The following is a 24,026-nucleotide window of genomic DNA, read 5'->3' on the forward strand; positions in this document are numbered from 1 at the left end:
CCCCATGTGGGACCTGATTAACTTTTATGTTGTATTGTCTTGGGCACTCAAGTCACCTCCGACCCATAAGGACGCCACGGACACATCTGTTCCAGAACGCCCCACCTCCATCTGCAATTGTCCTGGCAGTGTTTCCATAGAGTTTTCTTGGGAAAAATAAGGGAGTGATTCACCGTTGCCTCCTTCCATGTGGTAAACTCGAGTCGCCACCCTCGCATCTCTCCCATGCTGCTGCTGCCCAGCACGGGTGAGTTGGTTGAGTTCCTTGACCAATAGTCAGCATTTAACAAATGCCACAGTTATTATCAGTAGTATGCCCGAGAACTATTTTGCTGAATCTGGGCTATTTGGATAGAGACCGGGCCTGGGAGTAGGAAGGTCATGGGTTCTAATCCTGCCTTCTCCACTTGTCTGCTCTGTGACCTTGGGCAAATAGTTTCAGTTCTCTGTGCCTTGGTTACTTCATCTGTTAAATGGGGATCCAAACTTTGAACTCCACATGGGACAGGGACTGCGTTCAACTTGATTTGCTTGTATCACCCCCAGTGCTGAGTACTGTGCCTGGCAAATAGTAATTGCTTAACCATTACTATAATAATATCATTATTATTATTGTTGTTGTTGTTGTTGTTGTTGTTACAATGACCTTGATCCCGCCAACAGTCTGTCCTTGTTCTGAGCAGGTTTCTATGATTCTGATTAACAGCAAATCCTGAATAGGCAGTTCTTATAATTAAGTAATGCACTAATTAAGCATTTATGATGGGTTAGTCCCTGGCATCCTTATAAGTTGTGCAGTTACCTGTGATGAGAAAAGGAAGTAGCTTCAAAGAGTCTGTAATATCCACAACTTGAAATTGGAAGACCAAAACTTGGTTACCTGCCTGAATCTCCTTTTACCTGGCACTTCATCTTTTCTTTAATGGAGGCCCTGTTCTAAGCACTGGGGTCGATACATGGAGCTCAAAATTTTAATCTGCATTTTAAAGATGAGGGAACTGAGGCACAGAGAAATTCAATGTCTAGCCCGAGGTCGTACAGAAGACAACTCGCAGAGCCTGGATTAGAGCCCTGGTCCTTCTGGATCTCAGACCTGCAAGACAAAATTTAAATCACGGTATTTGGGATTGCAAGGAATGATTGAAATGATCAAGCAGCATAGCCTGGTGGAAAGAGCACAGGTCTGAGAGTCAGAGAACCTGGATTCTACTTCTGGTTCTGCTGCCTGTCTGCTGGGTGACCTTAGGTAAGTCACTTCACTTCTCTGGGCCTCAATTTCCTCATCTGTAAAATAGGGATTAAGAATGTGAGCCCCTCGTGGGACAGGGATCATGTCCAACCTGACTATTTTACATCTACCCCAGGGCTTCATGCATTGTCCGGCACATAGTAAGCTCTTAACATATGCCATTTAAAAATAATAATCAGTCAGCATGACACACTAAATAAGAATAGCAATAACAATGATCTGGAATGTTCAGAAACATGTTACTAAGCAAATAAGTGTTTAATAAATATTCCTAAATTATTATTGTTAGTATATTGTGGTTATAATGATAATTCTGGTATTTTCTATGCCTTAACAACTGTGCCAAGTTATTGGCAAGTCTTCCAACCACTGTGCTAGATTCTGGGGTGGATACAATACAATCAGATGAGACATAATCCCTGGGACTCCCAGACTGACAAGAGACAGAACAGATATCGAATTCTACTTCTACAGATGAGGAAACTGAAGTCAAGAAAAGTTAAGAAAAGTATAAAGACTAGCTCAAGATCCCACAGCTGCCAAGTGACGGAACTTGGATTAGACCCCAGGTCTCCTGATTCCTAGTCCTGTGGTAATAACAATAATAATGATGATAATAATGATACTTGCTAAGTGATTACTGTATGCCAGGCACTGTACTAAGCTCTGGGGTGGAAACAATCAAATCGGGTTGGACACAGTCCCTTTCCCATGTGGGGCTTATGGTCTCAATACCCATTTTTACAATTGGTAAAACAGTAAAAAAAATACAAGGCTCAGAGAAGTGAAGTGATTTGCCCAAGGCCACACAGCAGACAAGTGGCAGGGCAGCATTAGTTCCCCAGACTTTCTGACTCGCAGGCCTGTGCTCTATCCTGCTGTTCGGTAGGGATTGTCTCTATTTGTTGCCGAATTGTACTTTCCAGGTGCTTAGTACAATGCTCTGCACACAGTAAGCGCTCAATAAATACAATTGAATAAATGAATGAAATTAGGCCACACCGTTATCTTTCCACTAGCCCATGCTGCAACATCTAAACAAGTTAATAGTAGATGGGTCACAATATGCTTGGCTAGCATCCATTGGTAAAATTTGTAAATAAAAATTAAATTTTGAAAATAAAACACCAAAATATAAAATACTCCCAAGTCCTATACTGTGGATAGGGTCTTCTCCAACCCATAGCAATGCCATGGACACATCTATCCTAGAACACCCCACCTTCATCTGCAATCATTCTGGTAGTGCATCCATAGAATATCCTTGGTAAAAAATCTGGAAGTGGTTGACGATTGCCTCCAGTAAGTCTCCACCCTTGACTCTCTCCTATGCTGCTGCTGCCCAGCATGGGTGAGTTTTGACTTGTAGTAGATTGTCTTCCCCTGGCTAGCCATTGGCCAAGCGAAGAATAGAATGGATAGGCCTCTGCTACCCCCACACCCCTGTAGCCCAAACTGGTAGAGGACTGGAAACTCTCCGGGTGTGACCCTGAGAGGGGAAGTACTCCCTTAAGAACAGAAAATACAAGTAAGACGTGCTCTTTGTCCCGGAGGCCCGAGAGATGGAAATGACATAGACAACGAATTCATTCATTCAGTCAATCGTATTTATTGGGTGTTTACTGTGCACACATCCACGATACTAAGTGCTTGGGAAGTACAAGTCGGCAACATGTAGGGACAGTTCCTACCCAACAATGGGCTCACAGTCTAGAAGGGCGAGACAGACAATAAAGAAAAGCATGTAGACAGGTGTCAAAACTGTCAGAAGAAATAGAATTTTAGATATACGCACATCATAAACAAAGTAAATAGAATAGTGAATATGTACAAATAAAATAAATGGAGTAATAAATCTGTACAAGAATACACAAGCCAGGGAAGAGAAGGAGTTGGGCCGGGGAGGATGGGGAGGAGGAGAGGAAAAAGGGGGCTGAGTCTGGAAAGAACTCCTGGAGGAGGTGAGCTCTCAGTAGAGCTTCGAAGGGAGGAAGAGAGCTAGTTTGGCGGATGTGTGGAGGGAGGGCATTCCAGGCCAAAGGAAGGACGTGGGCCGGAGGTCGATGGCGGGACAGGCAAGAACGAGGCCCAGTGAGGAGGTTGGCGGTGGCAGAGGAGCGGATTGTGCGGGCTGGGCTGGAGGAGGAGAGAAGGGAGGTGAGGTACGAGGGGGTGAGGGGATGGAGAGCTTTGAAGCCCAAAGTGAGGAGTTTTTGCTTGATTTGTAGGTTGACAGGCAACCACTGGAGATTTCTGAGGAGGGAGGGGAGTGACATACCAAGAGCGTTTCTGTACAAATATGATCTGGGCAGCAGAGTGAAGTATAGACTGAAGCAGGGAGAGACAGGAGGATGGGAGATCAGAGAGAAGGCTGATGCAGTAATCCAGTCGGGATAGGATAAGGAATTGAACCGGGAAGGTAGCGCTTTGGGTGGAGAGGAAAGGGCAGATCTTGGCGATGTTGTAGAGGTGAAACCGGCAAGTTCTGGTGAGGGATTGGATGTGAGGGGTGAACGAGAGAGGGGAGTTGAGAATGACACCAAGGTTGTGGGCTTGTGAGACAGGGAGGATGGTAGTGCCATCTACAGTTACGGGAAAGTCAGGAAGAGGACAGGCTTTGGGAGGGAAGAAAGGAAGAACATAGATGTAAGATGTAAATATGAAATATTTGATGAAGACAATATATAGTTATAACTCACAAATTTCATTTCACCATATCACCGAATCAGGAAACAAGACAGCCCACTTAGTTGAAATTGGGAGTTTACACGGTAAGCATAAGTTTAGTATTTTCAGCACCATAAGGGATTTCTTCAGTGACTAAAACTCACGCTGTCTGTGATTTTGAAATAAATTCAGAAGGTTGTTTTTAGAATGTGAATGTAGTACTTTCATGTCTATATTTTAAAATCATCTAGATAGGGTTATGAGCCTAAAATATTATTCCATTTCATTTTGAACAAAAAAATATTATTTTTGAAATGCAATTATCTAAAAAAGTGCATTTATAAACTCAAGAACTATGCTTATGATGGACAAATGAATACGATCCTCTGCAATAGAAAGTGAGACTCTTGCTATTGTTTGATTTTTGCAGATTTTACACCACTGGTAATGCTTATTCCTTCCTTTCATTCATTCAGTTGTATTTATTGAGCTCTTACTGCATGCAGAGCACTGTACTAAGCACTTGGGAAGGACAGGTTGATAACAGATAGAGACAGTCCCTACCCAACAACGGGCTCACAGTCTAGAAGGGGGAGACAGACAACAAAACAAAACATGTGGACAGGTGGCAAGTCATCAGAAGAAATAGAAGTAAAGCTAGATGTACATCATTAACAAAATAAATAGAATAGTAAATATGTCCAAGTAAAATAAATAGAGTAATAAATCTGGACAGACATATATACAGGTGCTGAGGGGAAGGGAAGGAGGTAGGGCAGGGGGATGGGGAGAAGAAGAGGAAAAAGGGGGCTCAGTGTGATACCTTTATAATGAAGATGGACTCTTCTTCACAAAATACAATATTCGGCTTGGGTATTTAAGGGAAAATAGCACAGGGAATTTATTATGGAAGACCCATGTCCCTGGAATTTCTTACACCTATTGTTTGACTGAAGTCAAATCAATCAATGGTATTTATTGAGCACTTGCCGTTTGCTGAGCACTCTTTTAAGGTGCGTGGGAGAGTGCAGCATAGCAGAGTTGCTTTACATGTGCCCTGACTACAGCAGGCTTATATCTGACTTTTTAGAACACAAAACAAGACCTTCCCAGGGGATCTAGTCTGTCCAAGTCTTGGGAGTCAGGGGTCGTGGGCTCTAATCCCAGTTCTGCCACTTGTCAGCTCTGTGACTTTGGGCAAGTTACTTAACTTCTCTGTGCCTCAGTTACTTCATCTGTAAAATGGGGATGAAGATGGTGAGCCCCACATGAGACAACCTGATTACCTTGTATGCCCTCCAGAGCTTAGAACATTGCTTGGCACTGTGTTCAACAAATACCATCATCATTCATTCATTCATTCAATCATATATATTGAGCACTTACTGTGCGCAGAGCACTGTACTAAGTGCTTGGGAACTACAATGATCATCCAAGCCAGCGAGTAACGAGAGTACTTGCCGAAGTTGATTCATTATAAATGACCTTAAATTTCAATGGATTTTATGTACGTGAACTTTGTGTGCCTTTGACTTGATGAATATGTCACAGTGCCCACATACTTCATTCAGTCATTCATTCAATCATATTTATTGAGTGCTTACTGTGTGCAGAGCACTGTACTAAAGTGCTTGGAAAGTACAAATCGGCAATATATAGAGACGGCCCCTACCCAACAATGGGCTCACAGCTTAGAAGGGGGAGAACAATGGTAAGGTATTGAATTACAAAAATGTCTTCATAAAAAAAATGTGGTGAATTAATTATAACAACAACAATAATAATACTAACTGAATTTGTATTCACAAAGTGCTCAAGAAAAGGGGACATTCTCATACCATCATTCTATAAGTGTGGCTGAAACTGGCTTTTTCACTTGAACTGCATATGAATTTAGAACTAGGGGTATAACGTTTTAAAATAAAAAAAGGTCACCTTTAATCATAGCCATTGTTTTTGTTCCACTTGTGAAACACAGGTTATCTTCCTATAGCAGGAGACAAGCTGTTCTTTGTGGACACCTTTCTTCTGCTTCCTGGAATCCTCCGAACAAAATGGTAGCCCCGAACCAGACGATGGTGACAGAATTCATCTTACAGAGTTTCACCGAAAACCCTCGGCTTCGGGCTCTCTTCTTCAGCCTCTTCCTGCTTCTCTTCGTAATGGCTGTCACGGGAAATGTCCTCATCATCACGGCCATCCACGTCAGCACCGGACTCCACGTGCCCATGTATTTCTTCCTGGCCAATCTGGCCATTCTCGATATCATCTGCACTTTGTCAGTTCTGCCCAAAATTCTGGAGAACCTGATCTCGGCAAAGGAAACCATCTCCTATGGTGGCTGCATGAGTCAGATATTCTTCCTCAGTTGGTCCCTGAGTTCGGAGCTGGCACTCTTCGCGATGATGGCCTACGACCGCTTTATGGCTATTTGCCAGCCTTTGCACTACAGCAAGATGATGAGCAAGACAGTGTGCATTGGGTTGGCTGCCTTCGTTTGGAGTGTCGGTTGGCTCAATTCTGTAATCCTCACGGGTTTCGTCCTCAGCTTATCCTTCTGCGGGCCAAACTTCATTCCTCACTTCTTCTGCGAAATCCCCCCCGTACTGCTGCTTTCTTGTACCCCAACCTACTGGACTGGCATCGCGACCATCACGGCAGATATGTTCCTGTCCGGCCCGAATTTCTTACTCACCACAGTGTCCTACGGCTTCATCATAGCCAGCATCATGAAGATCCGCACCAGGGAGGGAAAGAAGAGAGCGTTCTCCACCTGCTCCTCCCATCTCACCGTGGTGACCCTGTTTTACTCCACCGTGCTTTATACTTACATCCGTCCAATTCTGGGGACCTCGGGATTTCAGGACAAATTGGTGTCTGTATTGTACACGGTCTTGACTCCGACTCTGAACCCCCTCATTTACACGCTGAGAAATAAAGATGTCAAAGTGGCACTAAAGAAACTCTTCCCATTTCCACCATCTTAGCTGGTGCAAAGAACTGTGAGACGAACTGGCTCTGTCACTTGCCTATCGTGGGACCTTGGGCAATTTACTTAACTTCTCTGTGACTCAGTCTCCTCGTCTGTAAGCAGAGGGAGGAAATACTAGCTTGCTTACTTAATTAGACTGTGAGCCCCATATGGGGCAGGAAGTGTGTGTTATCTGCTAATATTGTATCTACGCTAGTTCTTAGTACAGTGCTTTGCGCATTATAAAGGCTTAACAAATACTGTTATTTTTATTGTTATGAATGTTATAAAGGAAAGCATGGAAGGCTTCTCCACTGGAGTGTAAGGTCATGATGGACAGGAAATATTCCTTTTTATTTTGTTAGACTTCCCCAGACTCTTACTACGGGGTCCATATTCAATGAGTTCTCAATAATGCTACTACCACCGCAGTTACGATGATCATGTTTAGGATTTTGAAAGGGCTCATTTCTTTTGCTTCTGGTCCCTTTGCATTTTCTTTGGACTAATGAATTTCTCTCCTCGAACTAAGGAATTGAGATGATGATTCTGAATGAAACGATGTGGAGTACTGATTTTGAGCTCAATGGAAATGAATTTGAGGAACCTAGGCCGGTAGGCTGAAGAAAGGAGGGGTATGGGGGTATGGGGGTATGTTTCACCCTCATAGCCTTGTATCACAGAAAATAGACAACAGATTAATAACCAATCGATGGCATTCACTGAGCTCTCACTCTGTGCAGAGCACTCTACTAAGTGCTTGGGGGATTACACTGCAGAAGAATCAGCAGACATGTTCCCTGCCCATAATGAGCTTACAGTTTAGAGGGGGAGGCAGACGTTCAACTGAATAAATAACTTTATAATATATGATTTAAAGGTATGTACATAAGTGCCGTGGTGTTGGGTTTGGGGGGAATATCAAACGTCTAATACCCGAGTCAACCTTGTTGGCTACAGTTCTAGTACATTAGTAGGCCCAACACTCCCTCCCCCTTCAAAGTCTTAGCAAAATCCCATCTCCTCCAAGAAGCCTTCACCAATTTAGCCCTCATTTTTCAGACTCTCTCTCCTTTCTGAGTCACCCTTGCACTTGAATTGGTACCCTTTATTCACCCCTCTCTCAGCCCCATAACACATACGTCCCTATCTGTAATTCATTTAACTGTCTTTCGCCTCCTCTAGGCTGTAAGCTCGTTGTGGGCAGGGAATGTGTCCATTATATTGTTATATTGTGCTCTCTGAAGCACTTAGTACAGTGCTCTGCACACGGTAAGTGCTTAATAAATACGAATGACTATTGCCTGAAAAATCTCTTCAGTTGACTCACTTTAATCACATTTTAGCCCCTTACACTTTAACAAATCTCACTAAGGTCCCAAAGGTGGTGACCTCTGGGACTATTGCAGTCATTTCTTTTCTCCTCTAGACCTTCTTTTCCTCTCCTCCTGCTGTGATCCGTATGTACATATGATCCCTATGTACTTATCTTTAAATTATATGTTATGATTTACTTGTTTATTGATATTAATGTCTGTCTCCCCCTCCATAATAATGATAATGAGAATAATAATGGCATTTGTTAAGCACTTACTATGTGCAAAGCACTGTTCTAAGCGCTGGGGGGGATACAAGTTGATCAGGTTGTCCCACGGGGGGCTCCCAGTCTTCATCCCCATTTTACAGATGAGGTAACTGAGGCTCAGAGAAGTTAAGTGACTTGCCCAAGGTCAAACAGCAGACATGTGGCGGAGCCGGGATTCAAACCCATGACCTCTGACTCCAAAGCCCGTGCTCTTTCCACTGAGCCACGCTGCTCCATCCTGCAAGCTCGTTCATGGGCAGAGAACGTGCCTGCTAACTCTGTGTACTGTACTCTCCCGAGTACTTAGTACAGTCCTCTGCACAGAGTAAGGGCTCAGGAAATATCGTGGATTGATTAATTGATTAGTCCATTTTCTGACCAACCTAGGCTAGGCTTCCCCCTCCCCTCCCCACCAATCCCACCCTGCCCCACAAGAACACAGTTCTCACTTGGTTCTCCTTGAGTGTCTCTTCTGGAGATATTTCTGGCTGAGAATGCAAGTGGTGGTGTAGTTTTGGAAATTATTTCTACCTCCTTGAAATATTTAATATGACCCAGATTTGCATGCTCTAGACTGTGAACACACTGTAGGCAGGGAATGTATCTACCAGCTCTGTTGTACTGTACTCTTCCAAGCACTTAATACAGTGCTCTGCACATAGTGAGCACTCAATAAAGACTACTGATCAAAATGCATCCATGTTTTGTTTAGTTTTGTTCTGTTGGGTTTTGTTTTGTTGTCTGTCTCCCCCTTCTAGACTGTGAGCCTGTTGTTGGGTAGGGACCCTCTCTATATGTTGCCGACTTGTATTTCCCAAGCGCTTAGTACAGTGCTCTGCACAGAGTAAGCGCTCAATAAATATGATTTAATGAACAAATGAATGAGTCCAAAGGGAAGCTTGATCAGGAAGTGGAGATAATGGGAGTAGATACCTTCTACTCCTAAAATTCATTTATACCTTTATTTTTACTGTTCAATTTGCCATTCAGGCTACTAGTGCCAGTCACTGGGGAAACTGTCAGATTTTATTTTCAATGAACCCTTCTATGTGGAGACCTAAATGTGACTCTCTAATCCAAAATTCTCCTCATCTTTGAGTTTCTCATTTCTTCCTGCCTCCAAGATACCTTACCCTGGATGAACCACTAACCCCTCATCTTCCTTCCCAAATATTTTCCTTCTCTTTCCCATCACTTTTTCATAGCACCACCCTCCTTCCCTCTTCTCTGCACTGTCGATAACGAGTCAGATTTCTCTAGACTGTAAGCTCGCTGTGGGCAGAGAGCATGTCTACCAACTCTGCTATATCGTTCTATCCCAAGAACTTAGTACAGTGCTCTGCACATGGTGAGTGCTCAGTAAATACTATTGATTGATTTTTCTCTGGCATATGGCATTTGTCAAGTCTTGCTGATTCTGTTCTATCCCAAGAACTCAGTACAGTGCTCTGCACACGGTGAGTGCTCAATAAATACTATTAGTACAGTGCTCTGCACACAGTAAGCGCTCAATAAATACAATTGAATGAATGAATGATTGATATTTCTCTGGTATATGGCATTTGTCAAGTCTTGCTGATTCTTCCCACATTAGTAAAGGGTTTTATTAGTCTCCTTTCTGGTCTCGCTGACTTCCACTACTCCCATCTCCCACCCCTCATCCAAGAGTAACTAGCATTTTTCTCTAGTGTCGATCTGATCATGTCACATCGCTCCCCCAAAATGAATAAAGATCCTGAGTCTCCACATGAATCAAATTAAAAACCTTGAATGTGAACTTCAAAACTCTCCCGTCTCTGATATCTCCCTCCCAATTTTCCCTTCTCTCTTGCTACTTCAGTGTCCAGACCATCCATCAGCAAGGCTTCACATTGTCCTGCCAAAATTCACACCACACTAGCTGTGAATAGGCTGCCTTGACAGTAGTACAAGTTTGGTTGGTCCAGTTATGCCATAACACTAATCCCTGCTCAAAATTATGATAGAACTTTTACCAGCAACACAAGTCTGTGGATTCATTCATTCAACTGTATTTATTGAGCGCTTACTGTGTGCCGAGCACTGTACTAAGCACTTGGGAAGTACAAGTTGGCAACATCTAGAGACGGTCCCTACCGAACAGCCGGCTCACAGTCTAGAAGGGGGAGACAGACAACAAAACAAGACATATTAACAAAATTAAATAAATAGAATAAGTATGTAGAAGTAAAATAAAGAAAGAAAGAAATAGAGTAATAAATATGTACAAACATATATACGTATATACAGGTGCCGTGGGGAGGGGAAGGAGGTAAGGCGGGGGGGATGGGGAGGGGGAGGAGGGGGAGAGGAAGGAGGGGCCTCAGTGTGGGAAGGCCTCCTGGAGGAGGTGAGCTCTCAGTAAGGCTTTGAAGGGAGGAGGAGAGCTAGCTTGGCGGATCGGCGGAGGGAGGGCATTCCAGGCCAGGGGGAGGATGTGGGCTGGGGGTTGATGCTGGGACAGGCAATAACGAGGCCCAGTGAGGAGGTTAGCGGCAGAGCAGCAGAGGGTGCGGGCTGGGATGGAGAAGGAGAGACGGGAGGTGAGGTAGGAGGGGGCGAGGGGATGGACAGCCTTGAATCCGAGAGTGAGGCATTTTTGCCTGATGCGTAGGTTGATAGGTAGCCACTGGAGATTATTAAGGATCTATGTATCTTTGTATCTTTTGAGGATTTTTGTATCTATGCCAGTGCTTGGCACACAGTAGGCACTAAATAACCACCACAATTATTACTATTATTTTTATTTCATATCCTCGGGGTGGTAGTAACCCGAGATTCAGCTGTAAAATCCTCAAGCTTTTGAATGAGAGAACTCTTTTGACTTATTCATTGATGAAAAATAACAAGTCAAGTCATGAAACTTGAAAGGCCATTCAGATAGCTGCCTTCCGATAATAAACACTCTTCCCCTCCATCTCCCACCCCTATCAATGGAAAGTTTATTACCTCATAGGTGAAATATAAGTTGTGCTATATGGACTGTAGAACAGGGTAGGCAGTTATATTCTAGACTGTGAGCCCACTGTTGGGTAGGGACTGTCTCTACATGTTGCCAACTTGTACTTCCCAAGTGCTTAGTACAGTGCTCTGCACACAGTAAGTGCTCAATAAATACGATTGATTGATTGATTGATTATATTGGCTGAAAGGCCACTCACTTATGGACTTTCGAGGTGTACCCAGTACGGCATGTAAAATCATCCTGGCATCGGGATAAGAGTGGGATGAAGATAGCAGGGGATGGTAAACTGTGCACGTGTAGCCTACTGTTCATGAGGTTTACACGGTGCCAGGGATTGTAAACTGCAACCAAGGCAGGCTTGGATCCAGGGAGGAGTCTCTGGAGGTGGAAGTGCCAATTAAGAGCTGGGCTGAATCCAGCCCACAGGCTCTGTTTTCTTCCTCACTGTTGCAGACCCGATTATTTAACTGAGAAAAAAAGTCAAAGGGAACATATGCAAATTATTCCAATTGGTTGAGTTAATAGATCCATCAATCAATTGTCATTTAGTATTCGGCCAAAGCTTGTGAAATGGCATTAGGTTATCCATCTATCAGTCCACATTTCAACTGTCTTTGAGAATAATAATAATCATTATTACGGTAGTTGTTAAGCACTTACTGTGGACCAAGCCCTGTTCTAAGTGTTGGGGTAGATACAAGCTGATCAGGTTGTTCCACCTGGAGCTCATCATCTCAATCCCCATTTTACTGATGAGGTAACTGAGGCACAGAGAAGTTAAGTGACTTGCCCAATGTCACCCAGCAGAAAAGTGAAGGAGCCGGGATGAGGACCGATGATTTCTGACTCCCAAACCTCGGGCTCTTTCCAGTAAGTCATGCTGCTTCTCAAATCAGGATGGACACAGTCCCTTTTCCCACGTGGGGCTCACAGTCTCCATCTCCATTTTACAGGTGAGGTAACTGAGGCACAGAGAAGTGAAGTGACTTACCCAAGGTCACACAGCAGAAAAGTGGCAGAGCCGGGATTAATAATAATAATGATGGCATTTATCAAGTGCTTACTATATGCAAAGCACCTGTTCTAAGCGCTGAGGAGGTTGCAAGATAATCAGGTTGCCCCACGTGTGACTCACAGTCTTCATCCCCAGTTTACAGATGAGGTAACTGAGGCAAAGAGAAGTGAAGTGACTTGCCCAAAGTCAACACAGCTGACAATTGGCAGAGCTGGGATTTGAACCCATGACCTCTGACTCCAAAGCCCGGTCTCTTTCCACTGAGCCACGCTGCTTCTCTAGAAGCAGGGATTAGAACCCATGACCTTCTGACTCCCGGGCCTGAACTCTATTATCTTGTATATTATATTGTTCTTTCCCAACCCCTTTAGTACAGTGCTCTGCATACAGTAAGAGCTAAATAAATATCATTGATTGCTAGATCATGGATCACCTGCTCATTAATGTCAGACGAATCAAGAATGGTGTGTGAAAATACTCAAATTCATTGGCTAGAAATGTTTTGTCAGTGTGGGGTATAATATGTGGCTTTCTCATTTTGCCGTATTCTCCCAAGCAACCAGGACGGTGCCTTGAACGTGGGAGGTGATCAATAAATGTTGCCGCTGCTGATAATGATTAAATGTAAATACTGAAAGGCTACAATTCAGGCATGCTATTATGAAATTTCACTGGCTTCTAGAAGGCCACTCATTTTCCTCTAATTGGAAAAGAAAAACTTCAGAAATTTCAGAATTTAGCGGGACCATGACCAGCACCAGGAGTTTGGCAAGCTGGCAGGGCTAGAGGAGTGAGATTGCAAGCTTGTTATGGGAAGAGAACATGATTACCGACTCTGTAACACTGCACTCTTCCAAGCGCATAGTTCAGTGTTCAGCACACGGTAAGTGTTCAATAAATTCCACTGATTGATGGGCTGACTGAGTCGAAAAGTAGAATGATTCACCACTGCTCTGCATGCAACAGTTCTGCTCTTATACCACCTTCTGCCTCCGGAAAAATATCATCAATTAATAATAATAATAATAATAATAATAATAATAATAATAATGGTGTTTGTTAAGGGCTTACTATGTGCCAAGCACCGTTCTAAGTGCTGGGGTAGATCTAAGGTGATCAGGTTGTCCCCACCTGGGGCTCACAGTCTTCATCTCCATTTTACAGATGAGGTAACTGAGGCCCAGAGAAGTTAAGTGATTGCCCAAAGTCACATAACTGAGAATTGGTGGAGTCGGGATTCGAACCCATGACCTCTGACTCCCAAGCCCAGGGTCTCTCCATTGAGCCAGGCTGCTTCTAATAATATTGATTGATGTCTGCTGTTGCAGAACACTCTACTAAGCATTTGGGAGAGTACAAAGATGTAGGAAATGTGATCCCTGTCCTCAAAGAGCTTACAATCTACTGAGTGTAAAGTACTGTACTAAGCACTTTTGCAGGGCCCAATAGATGTGAAAGACATGATCCCTTCTCTCAAGGATCTTTCAATACCACGGGAGGTGAAAAAGTTGGAATACTGTAGCCCCAGGGCTGACTTCCCTGTTCTGCTCTCCGTAGAGAACAAAACAAGAGAAAGTGCAAAACAACTGCATCTTTTGGTTAGACATAAAAAAAAATCCATACTCAAATTGAAAAGTTATTAAACTGGTTAGCGAATCATCCCAAAAGATCTTTAAAAATGAGGTGGAAAACCTTTCCAGGATTTTGTTATTAATGATAATAACAATAAAAATAATAATAATTGTGAAGTGTTTACTGTGTGCTATCCACCATACTAACTGCTGGTGTAGATACAAGATGTTCAGGTCAGACACGGTCCCTGTCCCATATTCACTCATTCATTCATTCAATCATTCATTCAAGCATATTAATTGAGTGCTTACTCATTCGTTCACTCAATCAATCATATTTATGGAGCGCTTACTGTGTGCAGAGCACGGTACTAAGCACTTGGGAAGTACAAGTTGGCAATATATAGAGATGGTCCCTACCGAACAATGGGCTCACAGTCTAGAATGGGGAGACAGACAACAAAACAAAATATGTGGAGGCCTTCCCAGACTGAGCCCCCTCCTTCCTCTCCCCCTCCTCCCCCTCCCCATCCCCCGCACCTTACCTCCTTCCCCTCCCCACAGCACCTGTATATATGTATATATGTTTGTACGTATTTATTACTCTATTTATTCATTTTATTTGTACATATTTACTCTATTTTATTTTGTTAATATGTTCTGTTTTGTTCTCTATCTCCCCCTTCTAGACTGTGAGCCCACTGTTGGGTAGGGAACGTCTTTATATGCTGCCAACTTGGACTTCCCAAGCGCTTAGTACAGTGCTCTGCACACAGTAAGCACTCAATAAATATGATTGAATGAATGAATGAGCCCAAGTCCTTCTGGCTCCTAGGCCCTGGCTCTATAATAATAATCATGGTATTTGTTAAACGCTGACTATGTGCCAAGCCCTGTTCTAAGCGCTGGGGTAGATAAGGGTAATCAGGTTGTCCCACATGCGGCTCACACTTTTAAGCCCCATTTTGGAGATGAGGTAACTGAGGCCCAGATAAGTTAAGTGACTTACCCAAGGTCACACAGCAGATGTGTGGCAGAGGCAGGATTAGAACCCACAACCTCTGACTCCCAAGCCCGGGCTCCTTCCACTAAGTCACACTGCTTCTCTAAACCTACTGCACCAGTTGTGTGCATAGCACCATGTGAGGCACATGGGAGAGTATAAAAGAGTTGGAAGGCCCATTTCCCATCTTTAAGCCACTTATTGTGTGTAGGCATATGATTTGTGTCTGTTTACCCGTACTTCACTTCAGTGTCTGTCTTCCCCTGCTACATCGTAAGCTCCTGGAGGGCAGGAATCATGTCTTCTAACTGTATCGTACTCAGTCTCAGGGCTAGTACAGTGCTCTGCAGAGTAAATGCCCAATAAAAGCAACGTGGCTCAATGGAAAGAGCACGGGCTCGGGAGTCAGAGGTCATGGGTTCTAATCCCGGCTCTCCACTTGTCTGCTGTGTGGCAAGTCACTTAATTTCTCTGGGCCTCAGTGACGTCATCTGGAAAATGGGGATTAAGACTGTGAGCTCCACATGAGACAATCTTGTTGTCTTGTATGTACCCCAGCGCTTAGAACAGTGTTTGGCACAGAGTAAGCGCTTAACATAAACCATCATCATTATTATTACTATTGTTATCCAACTAGTGTATGTATATATTCATTCATTTCATTCATTCAATCCTATTCATTGAGCCCTTATTCTGTGCAGAGCACTGTACTAAATGCTTGGGAAGTACAAGCTGGCAACATATAGAGACGGTCCTATATATATGTCTATATCTATATCTATATATATAGATATAATCATAGTAATAGTATTTATTAAGCACTTCCTGTATCCAAAGTAATTTACTAATGTAAACCTTGTATGGAAGCAGTGTGGCTCAATGGAAAGAGCCCGGGCTTTGGAGTCAGAGGTCATGGGTTCAAATCCTGGCTCTGCCGCTTGTCGGCTGTGTGACTTTGGGCAAGTCACTTAACTTCTCTGGGCCTCAGTTACCTCATCTGGAAAATGGGGATTAAGACTGTGAGCCCCCCATGGGACAACCTGATCACCTTGTAACCTTCCCAGTGCTTAGAACAGTGCTTTGCACATAGCAATTGCTTAATAAATGCCATTATTATTGTTATTATTATTATTTGGGACAGGGACTGTGTCCACCCTAATCACCCCACCCCTACTCCAGCGCTTAGAAAAGTGCTTGGTACATAGTAAGAGCTTAACAAATTTTATTACTATCATTATTATTATGACTAATATAACTATTATTTTCATTATTATTATTACTAAGTTCTGAAGAAAATGCCCAAGTGGGAATTAGAAGTGGTCCCTCTTCCTTAGGGGGCTCAATATACTATTAAAATATAGTGTACACACATACATGGATATATTTAATAATATATCAAGCATATATATGTATATATATATATATCAGCATATATAATCTATACTATGTGTCTCCATTATTGAATGTACTTTCTATTATCTTCTAATAGTTTATCCTGCGATTTTGTTTCCACTTCCATTTGATCCTTGTGCTTTCTACTGTAACCATTATTTGCAAATATGTTGCTGTCTATCTCTCCTCATTTGATCATAAGCTCCTTGCAAGCAAGGAAGCTGCGTTTGGCTTCCATGGTCCTTGTCCGAGGCTTAATAAAGTGTGCCGCCCTGAGAGGGTCAGCCTTTCTGGGTGAATGTTGGTCAATTTATACAGCTGAAGTTTAATCGTCCCTATGGACCTCTGGCTAAAGTTTGTATTTTGAGCTGGTGTCCCAAATGTCTTTAATGACGTCTGCATTAATTGCATCACACCCTTCAGATTATCTCTGCTTCAAAGGCCAGTTTGCCCCAACACCATTAGTTGTAGGAGTGCCAATATTCCCGTGGCTGAACCTTTAACTATCCTTGGGAATAGATGGGAACAGATGTCTGATTCCCCCTTATAAATAGAGAATTTCTAAATCAACGCAGTCGAAGAGTGGAAAAAGAAACATAGGTGAAGATATATTCCTTTTTATTTATTAGCTTAAAATGACCTCCAACACATCTATGACCACAGAGAAATCCATTTGATGTAGTGGATAAACAAAAGGGTTTGTTCTTTTCTTTGGGGATAGTGTTTTAACTGATGTTTTGAAAAATACTTTAACATATACTATCGGCATTCAGCATATGAAATTGACAGACATTAAAACGTAGTTTAGAAACCTATGGAAAGATCTAGTTTTCATTTGAATGAATGTAAACTGTTTTTTGGATGATGAAATTCTAATATTGAGAAAGAAATCTGTCAAGCATGATTATTTGTAGTTTGAAATACAACTATTATTAAGCTTAGCATTACTCATGAGAAAAAATACTTTCTTCTCCTGTCATTTGTTTCCGCTACTTTTATTTATGAAATTTGCGATTTAAAAGCCAAAGCAATTAACATAGATCTGTTCCTAAAAAATATGAGGGTAAAATTAAACCTTCCAAAGCTTGCTTAAAAGGCAGTGAAAAGCCTTCAAATAAGAATTAATCAAATTGTTCTTTAATTGTTCTTCACGCAGCTTGAGAATTTGAATTTGGGGAGGAAGAGATTGAATTTATTTCCAGTGTCTTCTCAAATGAGGTGAGGCTAGGAATGAGAGTGGATGAGCAAAGAATGTTTGCCACAGCTTTAAATGAATTGCCTGCACTCTTTCTGTGTTCTACTGCAGGTATTTGTGTGACCATGAATATTATTCCATGGGGGCTTCATGGATTTGGGGCATTTTAACTTTCACTCTGATTTTCTCTTACACCTTTCCAGGAAGGATTTCTGAATATTGCCTAGTCAGGAATATATCACCTTGTCAAGAACAAGGTCGGCAGAGCGTCGCTTGAAGTTCGCTTAAGTGTCCTGACGAGCACTTTGCTTGAAAATAAGAAAATGATAGTAATGGAATTTTTCTAGGACAATCCATTTTAGTAAACATAGGAATGAGTTGCTACTAAATGGGATAGTGTGTGGTTTTCCCATTAGATGCTATTTCTTTCTTCCTATTTCATCCTTGTCCAGTAATAAGTCATTACCCCAGGGAACGGTAAAATTCTGCTTTTGTTGATTTCACAGAAGAGAACCAGTTTTGTGTAGTGGAAAGAGCACAGGCCAAGAGGTTGGCAAACCTCGGTTCTAATCCCAACTCCATCAAATATCTGCTATGTGACTTTAAGCAAGTGGCTTATTTTTCCATGCCTCAGTTTCCTCTTCTGCAAAATGGGGATTTGATACCTGTTCGTTAGAGAAGCAGCATGGCTCAGTGGAAAGAGCCCGGGCTTTGGAGTCTGACGTCCTGGGTTCTAATCCCGGCTCCACCAACTGTCAACTGTGTGCCTTTGGGCAAGTCACTTCACTTCTCTGGGCTTTAGGTCCCTCACCTGTAAAATGGGGATTAAGACTGTGAGCCCCTCATGGGGCAACCTGATCACCTTGTAACCTCCTCAGCACTTAGAACAGTGCTTGGCATGCAGTAAGCACTTAATAAATGCCATTATTATTATTATTATTATTATTATTAGTATTATTACTATTATTCTGTGAGCTCCATGTGGGACCTGATTAACTTTTATCTTGTGTTGTCTTAGGCGGTCGAGTCACCTCCGACCCATAGGGACGCCAGGGACACATCTGTTCCAGAATGCCCCACCTTCACCTGCAATCGTCATGGCAGTGTTTCCACAGAGTTTTCTTGGGAAAAATACGGGAGTGATTCACCATTGCCTCCTTCCATGTGGTAAACTCGAGTGGCCACTCTCACATCTCTCCCATGCTGCTGCTGCCCAGCATGGGTGAGTTGGTTGAGTTCCTTGGCCAATAGTCAGCATTTAACAAATGCCACAGTATTATCAGTAGTATGCCCGAGAACTATTTTGCTGAATCTGGGCTATTTGGATAGGGACCGGGCCTGGGAGTAGGAAGGCCATGGGTTCTAATCCTGCCTCTTCCACTTGTCTGCTCTGTGACCTTGGGCAAATCGCTTCACTTCTCTGTGCCTCAGTTACTTCATCTGTCAAATGGGGATCAAACTGTGAACTCCACATAGGACAGGGACTGCGTCCAACTTGATGTGCTTATATCAACCCCAGTGCTGAGTACTGTGCCTGGCACATAGTAAGTGCTTAACCATTACTATAATAATATCATTAATATTATTGTTGTTGTTGATGTTGTTGTTACAATGACCTTGATCCCGCCAGCAGTCTGTCCTTGTTCTGAGAAGGTTTCTATCATTATGATTAACAACAAATCCTGAATAGGTAGTTTTTATAATTAATTAAGGCACTAATTAAGCACTTGCTATGGGTTAGTCCCTGGCATCCTTATAGGTTGTGCAGTTACCTGTGATGAGAAAAGGAAGTAGCTTTCAAAGAGTCTGCAATATCCGTAACTTGAAATTGGAAGACCCAAACTTGGTTACCTGCCTGAATCTCCTTTTACCTGGCACCTCATCTTTTCTTTAATGGAATTTCTTAAGCACTTAATATGAGCCAGGCTCTGTTCTAAGCACTGGGGTCGATACATGGGAGCTCAAAATTTTAACCTGCATTTTAAAGATGAGGGAACTGAGGCACAGAGAAATTCAGTGTCTAGCCCGAGGTCATACAGAAGACAAGTGGCAGAGCTTGGATTAGAGCCCTGGTCCTTCTGAATCCCAGGTCTGGAAAACCAAATTTAAATCACTGCATTTGGGAATGCAAGGAATGATTGAAATGACCAAGCAGCATAGCCTGGTGGAAAGAGCACAGGTCTGAGAGTCAGAGGACCTGGATTCTATTTCTGGATCTGCCACCTGTCTGCTGGGTGACCATGGATAAGTCACTTCACTTCTCTGGGCCTCAATTTCCTCATCTGTAAAACAGGGATTAAGAATGTGAGCCCCTCGTGGTACAGGGATTGTGTCCAACCTGACTATTTTACATCTACCCCAGGGCTTCATACATTGTCTGGCACAGAGTAAGCTCTTAACATATGCCATTTAAAAATAAAAATCAGTCAGCATAACACACTAAATAAGAATAGCAATAACAATGATCTGGAATTTTCAGAAACATGTTACTAAGCAAATAAGTGTTTAATAAATATTCCTAAATTATTATTGCTAGTATATTGTGGTTATAATAACAATTCTGGTATTTTCTATGCCTTAATAACTGTGCCAAGTTATTGGCAAGTCTGCCAACCACTGTGCTAGTTTCTGGGGTGGATACAATACAAGCAGATCAGACATAATAATCCCTGGGACTCCCAGACTGACAAGAGATAGAACATATATTGAATTCTACTTCTAGAGATGAGGAAACTGAAGTACAGAAAAGTTAAGAAAAGTATAAAGACTAGCTCAAGATCACACAGTTGCCAAGTGATGGAGCTTGGATTAGACCCCAGGTCTCCTGATTCCTAGTGCTGTGGTAATAACAATAATAATGATGATAATCATAATACTTGTTAAGTGATTACTGTATGCCAGGCACTGTACTAAGCTCTGGGGTGGAAACAATCAAATTGGGTTGGACATAGTCCCTTTCCGATGTGGGGCTCATGGTCTCAATACCCATTTTTACAATGAGTAAAACAGTAAAAAAATACAAGGCTCAGAGAAGTGAAGTGATTTGCCCAAGGCCATCACTTAGCATTGGTAATGCTTATTCCTTCCTTTCATTCATTCAGTTGTATTTATTGAGCGCTTACTGTGTGCAGAGCACTGTACTAAGCACTTGGGAAGTGCAAGTTGGCAACAGATAGAGACAGTCCCTACCCAACAACGGGCTCACAGTCTAGAAGGGGGAGACAGACAACAAAACAAAACATGTAGACAGGTGTCAAGTCATCAGAAGAAATAGAAGCAAAGCTAGATGCACATTATTAACAAAATAAATAGAATAGTAAATATGTCCAAGTAAAATAAATAGAGTAATAAATCTGGACAAACATATATACAGGTGCTGAAGGGATGGGAAAGAGGTAGGGCAGGGGGATGGGGAGAAGAAGAGGAAAAAGAGGGCTCAGTCTGATACATTTATAATGAAGATGGACACTTCTTCACAAAATACAACATGTGGCTTGGGTATTTAAGGGAAAATAGCACAGGGAATTTATTATGGAAGAAACATGTCCCTGGAATTTCTTACACCTATTGTTTGACAGAAGCCAAATCAATCAATGGTATTTATTGAGCACTTGCCGTGTGCTGAACACTCAAGTGCATGGGAGAGTGCAGCATAACAGAGTTGGTTTACATGTGCCCTGACTACAGCAGGCTTATATCTGACTTTTTAGAACACAAAACAAGACCTTCCCTGGGGATCTACTCTGTCCAGGTCTTGAGAAGCAGCATGGCTCAGTGGAAAGAGCCTGGGCTTGGGAGTCAGGGGTCGTGGGCTCTAATCCCAGTTATGCCACTTGTCAGCTGTGTGACTTTGGGCAAGTCACATAACTTCTCTGTGCCTCAGTTACTTCATCTGTAAAATGGGGATGAAGATGGTGAGCCCCATGTGGGACAACCTAATTACCTTGTATTCCCTCCAGTGCCTAGAACAGTGCTTGGCACTTACTAAGTATTCAACAAATACCATCATCATTTGTTCATTCATTCAATCATATTTATTGAGCACTTACTGTGTGCAGAGCACTGTACTAAGTGCTTGGGAAGTACAATCATCATCCAAGCCAGAGAGGAATGAGAGTACTTGCCGAAGTTGATTCATTATGTGACCTTAAATTTTAATGGATTTTACATACGTGAACTTTGTATGCCTTTGACTTGATGAATATGTCACAATGCCCATGTACTTCATTCATTCATTCATTCAGTCATATTTATTGAGTGCTTACTGTGTGCAGAGCACTGTACTAAAGTGCTTGGAAAGTACAAATCAGCAATATATAGAGACGGCCCCTACCCAACAATGGGCTCACAGTCTAGAAGGGGGAGAACAATGGTAAGATATTGAATTACAAAAATGTATTCATTACAAAAAAAATGTGGTGAATTAATTATAACAACAACAATCATAATACTAACTGAATTTGCATTCACAAAGTGCTCAAAAAAAGGGTGCATTCTCATACCATCATTCTATAAGTATGGCTGAAATAGGCTTTTTCACTTGAACTGCATATGAATTTAGAATTAGGGGTATAACATTTTAAAATTAAAAGAAAGTTCCCCTTTAATCATAGCCACTGTTTTTGTTTCACTTGTGAAACACAGGTTATCTTCCTATAGCAGGAGACAAGCTGTTCTCTGTGGACACCTTTCTTCTGCTTCCTGGAATCCTCCGAACAAAATGGTAGCCCCAAACCAGACGATGGTGACAGAGTTCATCTTACAGAGTTTCACCGAAAACCCTCGGCTTCAGGCTCTCTTCTTCAGCCTCTTCCTGCTTCTCTTCGTAATGGCTCTCATGGGAAACGTCCTCATCATCGTGGCTATCCACGTCAGCACTGGATTCCACCTGCCCATGTATTTCTTCCTGGCCAATCTGGCCATTCTCGATATTATCTGCACTTCGTCAGTTCTGCCCAAAGTTCTGGAGAACCTGATCTCGGCAAAGAAAACCATCTCCTATGGTGGCTGCATGAATCAGTTGTTCTTCCTCAGTTGGTCCCTGAGTTCGGAGCTGCTACTTTTCGCGGCGATGGCCTACGACCGCTATATGGCTATTTGCCAGCCTTTGCACTACAGCAAGATGATGAGCCAGACAGTGTGCATTGGGTTAGCAGCCTTCGTGTGGAGTGTCGGTTGGCTCAACTCTGTAACCCTCATGGGGCTGGTCCTCACGTTATCCTTCTGTGGACCCAATTTCATCACTCACTTCTTCTGTGAAATCCCCCCTGTACTGCTGCTTTCTTGTACCCCAACCTACTGGATCGACATCCTGACCATCACGGCAGATATGTTCCTGGCCGGCCTGAATTTCTTCCTCACCATGGTGTCCTACAGCTTCATCATAGCCAGCATCATGAAGATCCGCACCAGGGAGGGAAAGAAGAAAGCATTCTCCACCTGCTCCTCCCATCTCACCGTGGTGACCCTCTATTACTCCACTGTGCTTTATACTTACATCCGTCCAGTTCTGGGGACCTCAGGATTTCTGGACAAATTGGTGTCTGTATTGTACACAGTCTTGACTCCGACTCTGAACCCTCTCATGTACACACTGAGAAATAAAGATGTCAAACTGGCACTAAAGAAACTCTTCCCATTTTCACCATCTTAGCTGGTGCAAAGAACTTTGCGATGAACTGGCTCTGTCACTTGCCTACCGTGTGGCATTGGGCAATTTACTTAAATTCTCTGTGACTCAGTCTCCTCATCTGTCAGCATAGGGAGGAAATACTTGCTTTCTTACTTAATTAGACTGTGAGCCCCATATGGGGCAGGAAGTGTGTCTGGTCTGCTAATACTGTATCTACCCTAGTTCTTAGTACAGTGCTTGACGCATCATAAAGGCTTAACAAATACTGTTATTGTTATTGTTATGTATGTTATAAAGGAAAGCATGGAAGGATTCTCCACTGGAGTGTATGGTCATGATGGACAGGAAATATTCTTTCTTATTTTGTTGTACTTCCCCAGACCCTTATTACAGAGTCCATACTCAATGAGTTCTCAATAACGGCACTACCACTGCAGTTTCGATGATCATGTTTAGGATTTTGAAAGGGCTCATTTTTTTTTGCTTCTGGTCGCTTTGCAGTTTCTTTGGACTAGTGAATTTTTCTCTTCGAACTAAGGAATTGAGATGATGTTTCTGAATGGGACGATATGGCGTACTGATTTTGAGCTAAATGGAAATTAATTTGAGGAACCTAGGCCGGTAGGCTGAAGAGAGGAAGTTCAGTGGGGGAATATTTCGCCCCTATAGCCTTGTATCACTGAAAATAGACAGCAGATTAATAACCAATCAATGGCATTCCTTGAACGCTTACTCTGTGCAGAGCACTCTACTAAGTGCTTGG

General features: G+C 42.6%; 2 protein-coding genes across 2 annotated transcripts; both read left to right on the forward strand.

Moving 5' to 3' along the window:
* Positions 1-5,970: 5,970 nt before the first annotated feature.
* LOC119925829 (olfactory receptor 13A1-like) lies at positions 5,971-6,903 on the forward strand. The gene has a single exon (XM_038744303.1). It carries the CDS (start codon positions 5,971-5,973, stop codon positions 6,901-6,903), a length of 933 nt encoding a protein of 310 aa, XP_038600231.1.
* Positions 6,904-22,351: 15,448 nt separating this feature from the next.
* Positions 22,352-23,284, forward strand: LOC119925795 (olfactory receptor 13A1-like). The gene has a single exon (XM_038744250.1). The coding sequence runs from the start codon at positions 22,352-22,354 to the stop codon at positions 23,282-23,284; it is 933 nt and encodes a 310-aa protein (XP_038600178.1).
* The last annotated feature ends 742 nt before the right edge of the window (positions 23,285-24,026 follow it).

This window comes from Tachyglossus aculeatus, chromosome 3, assembly GCF_015852505.1.
Source record: "Tachyglossus aculeatus isolate mTacAcu1 chromosome 3, mTacAcu1.pri, whole genome shotgun sequence".
Lineage (NCBI taxonomy): Eukaryota > Metazoa > Chordata > Mammalia > Monotremata > Tachyglossidae > Tachyglossus > Tachyglossus aculeatus.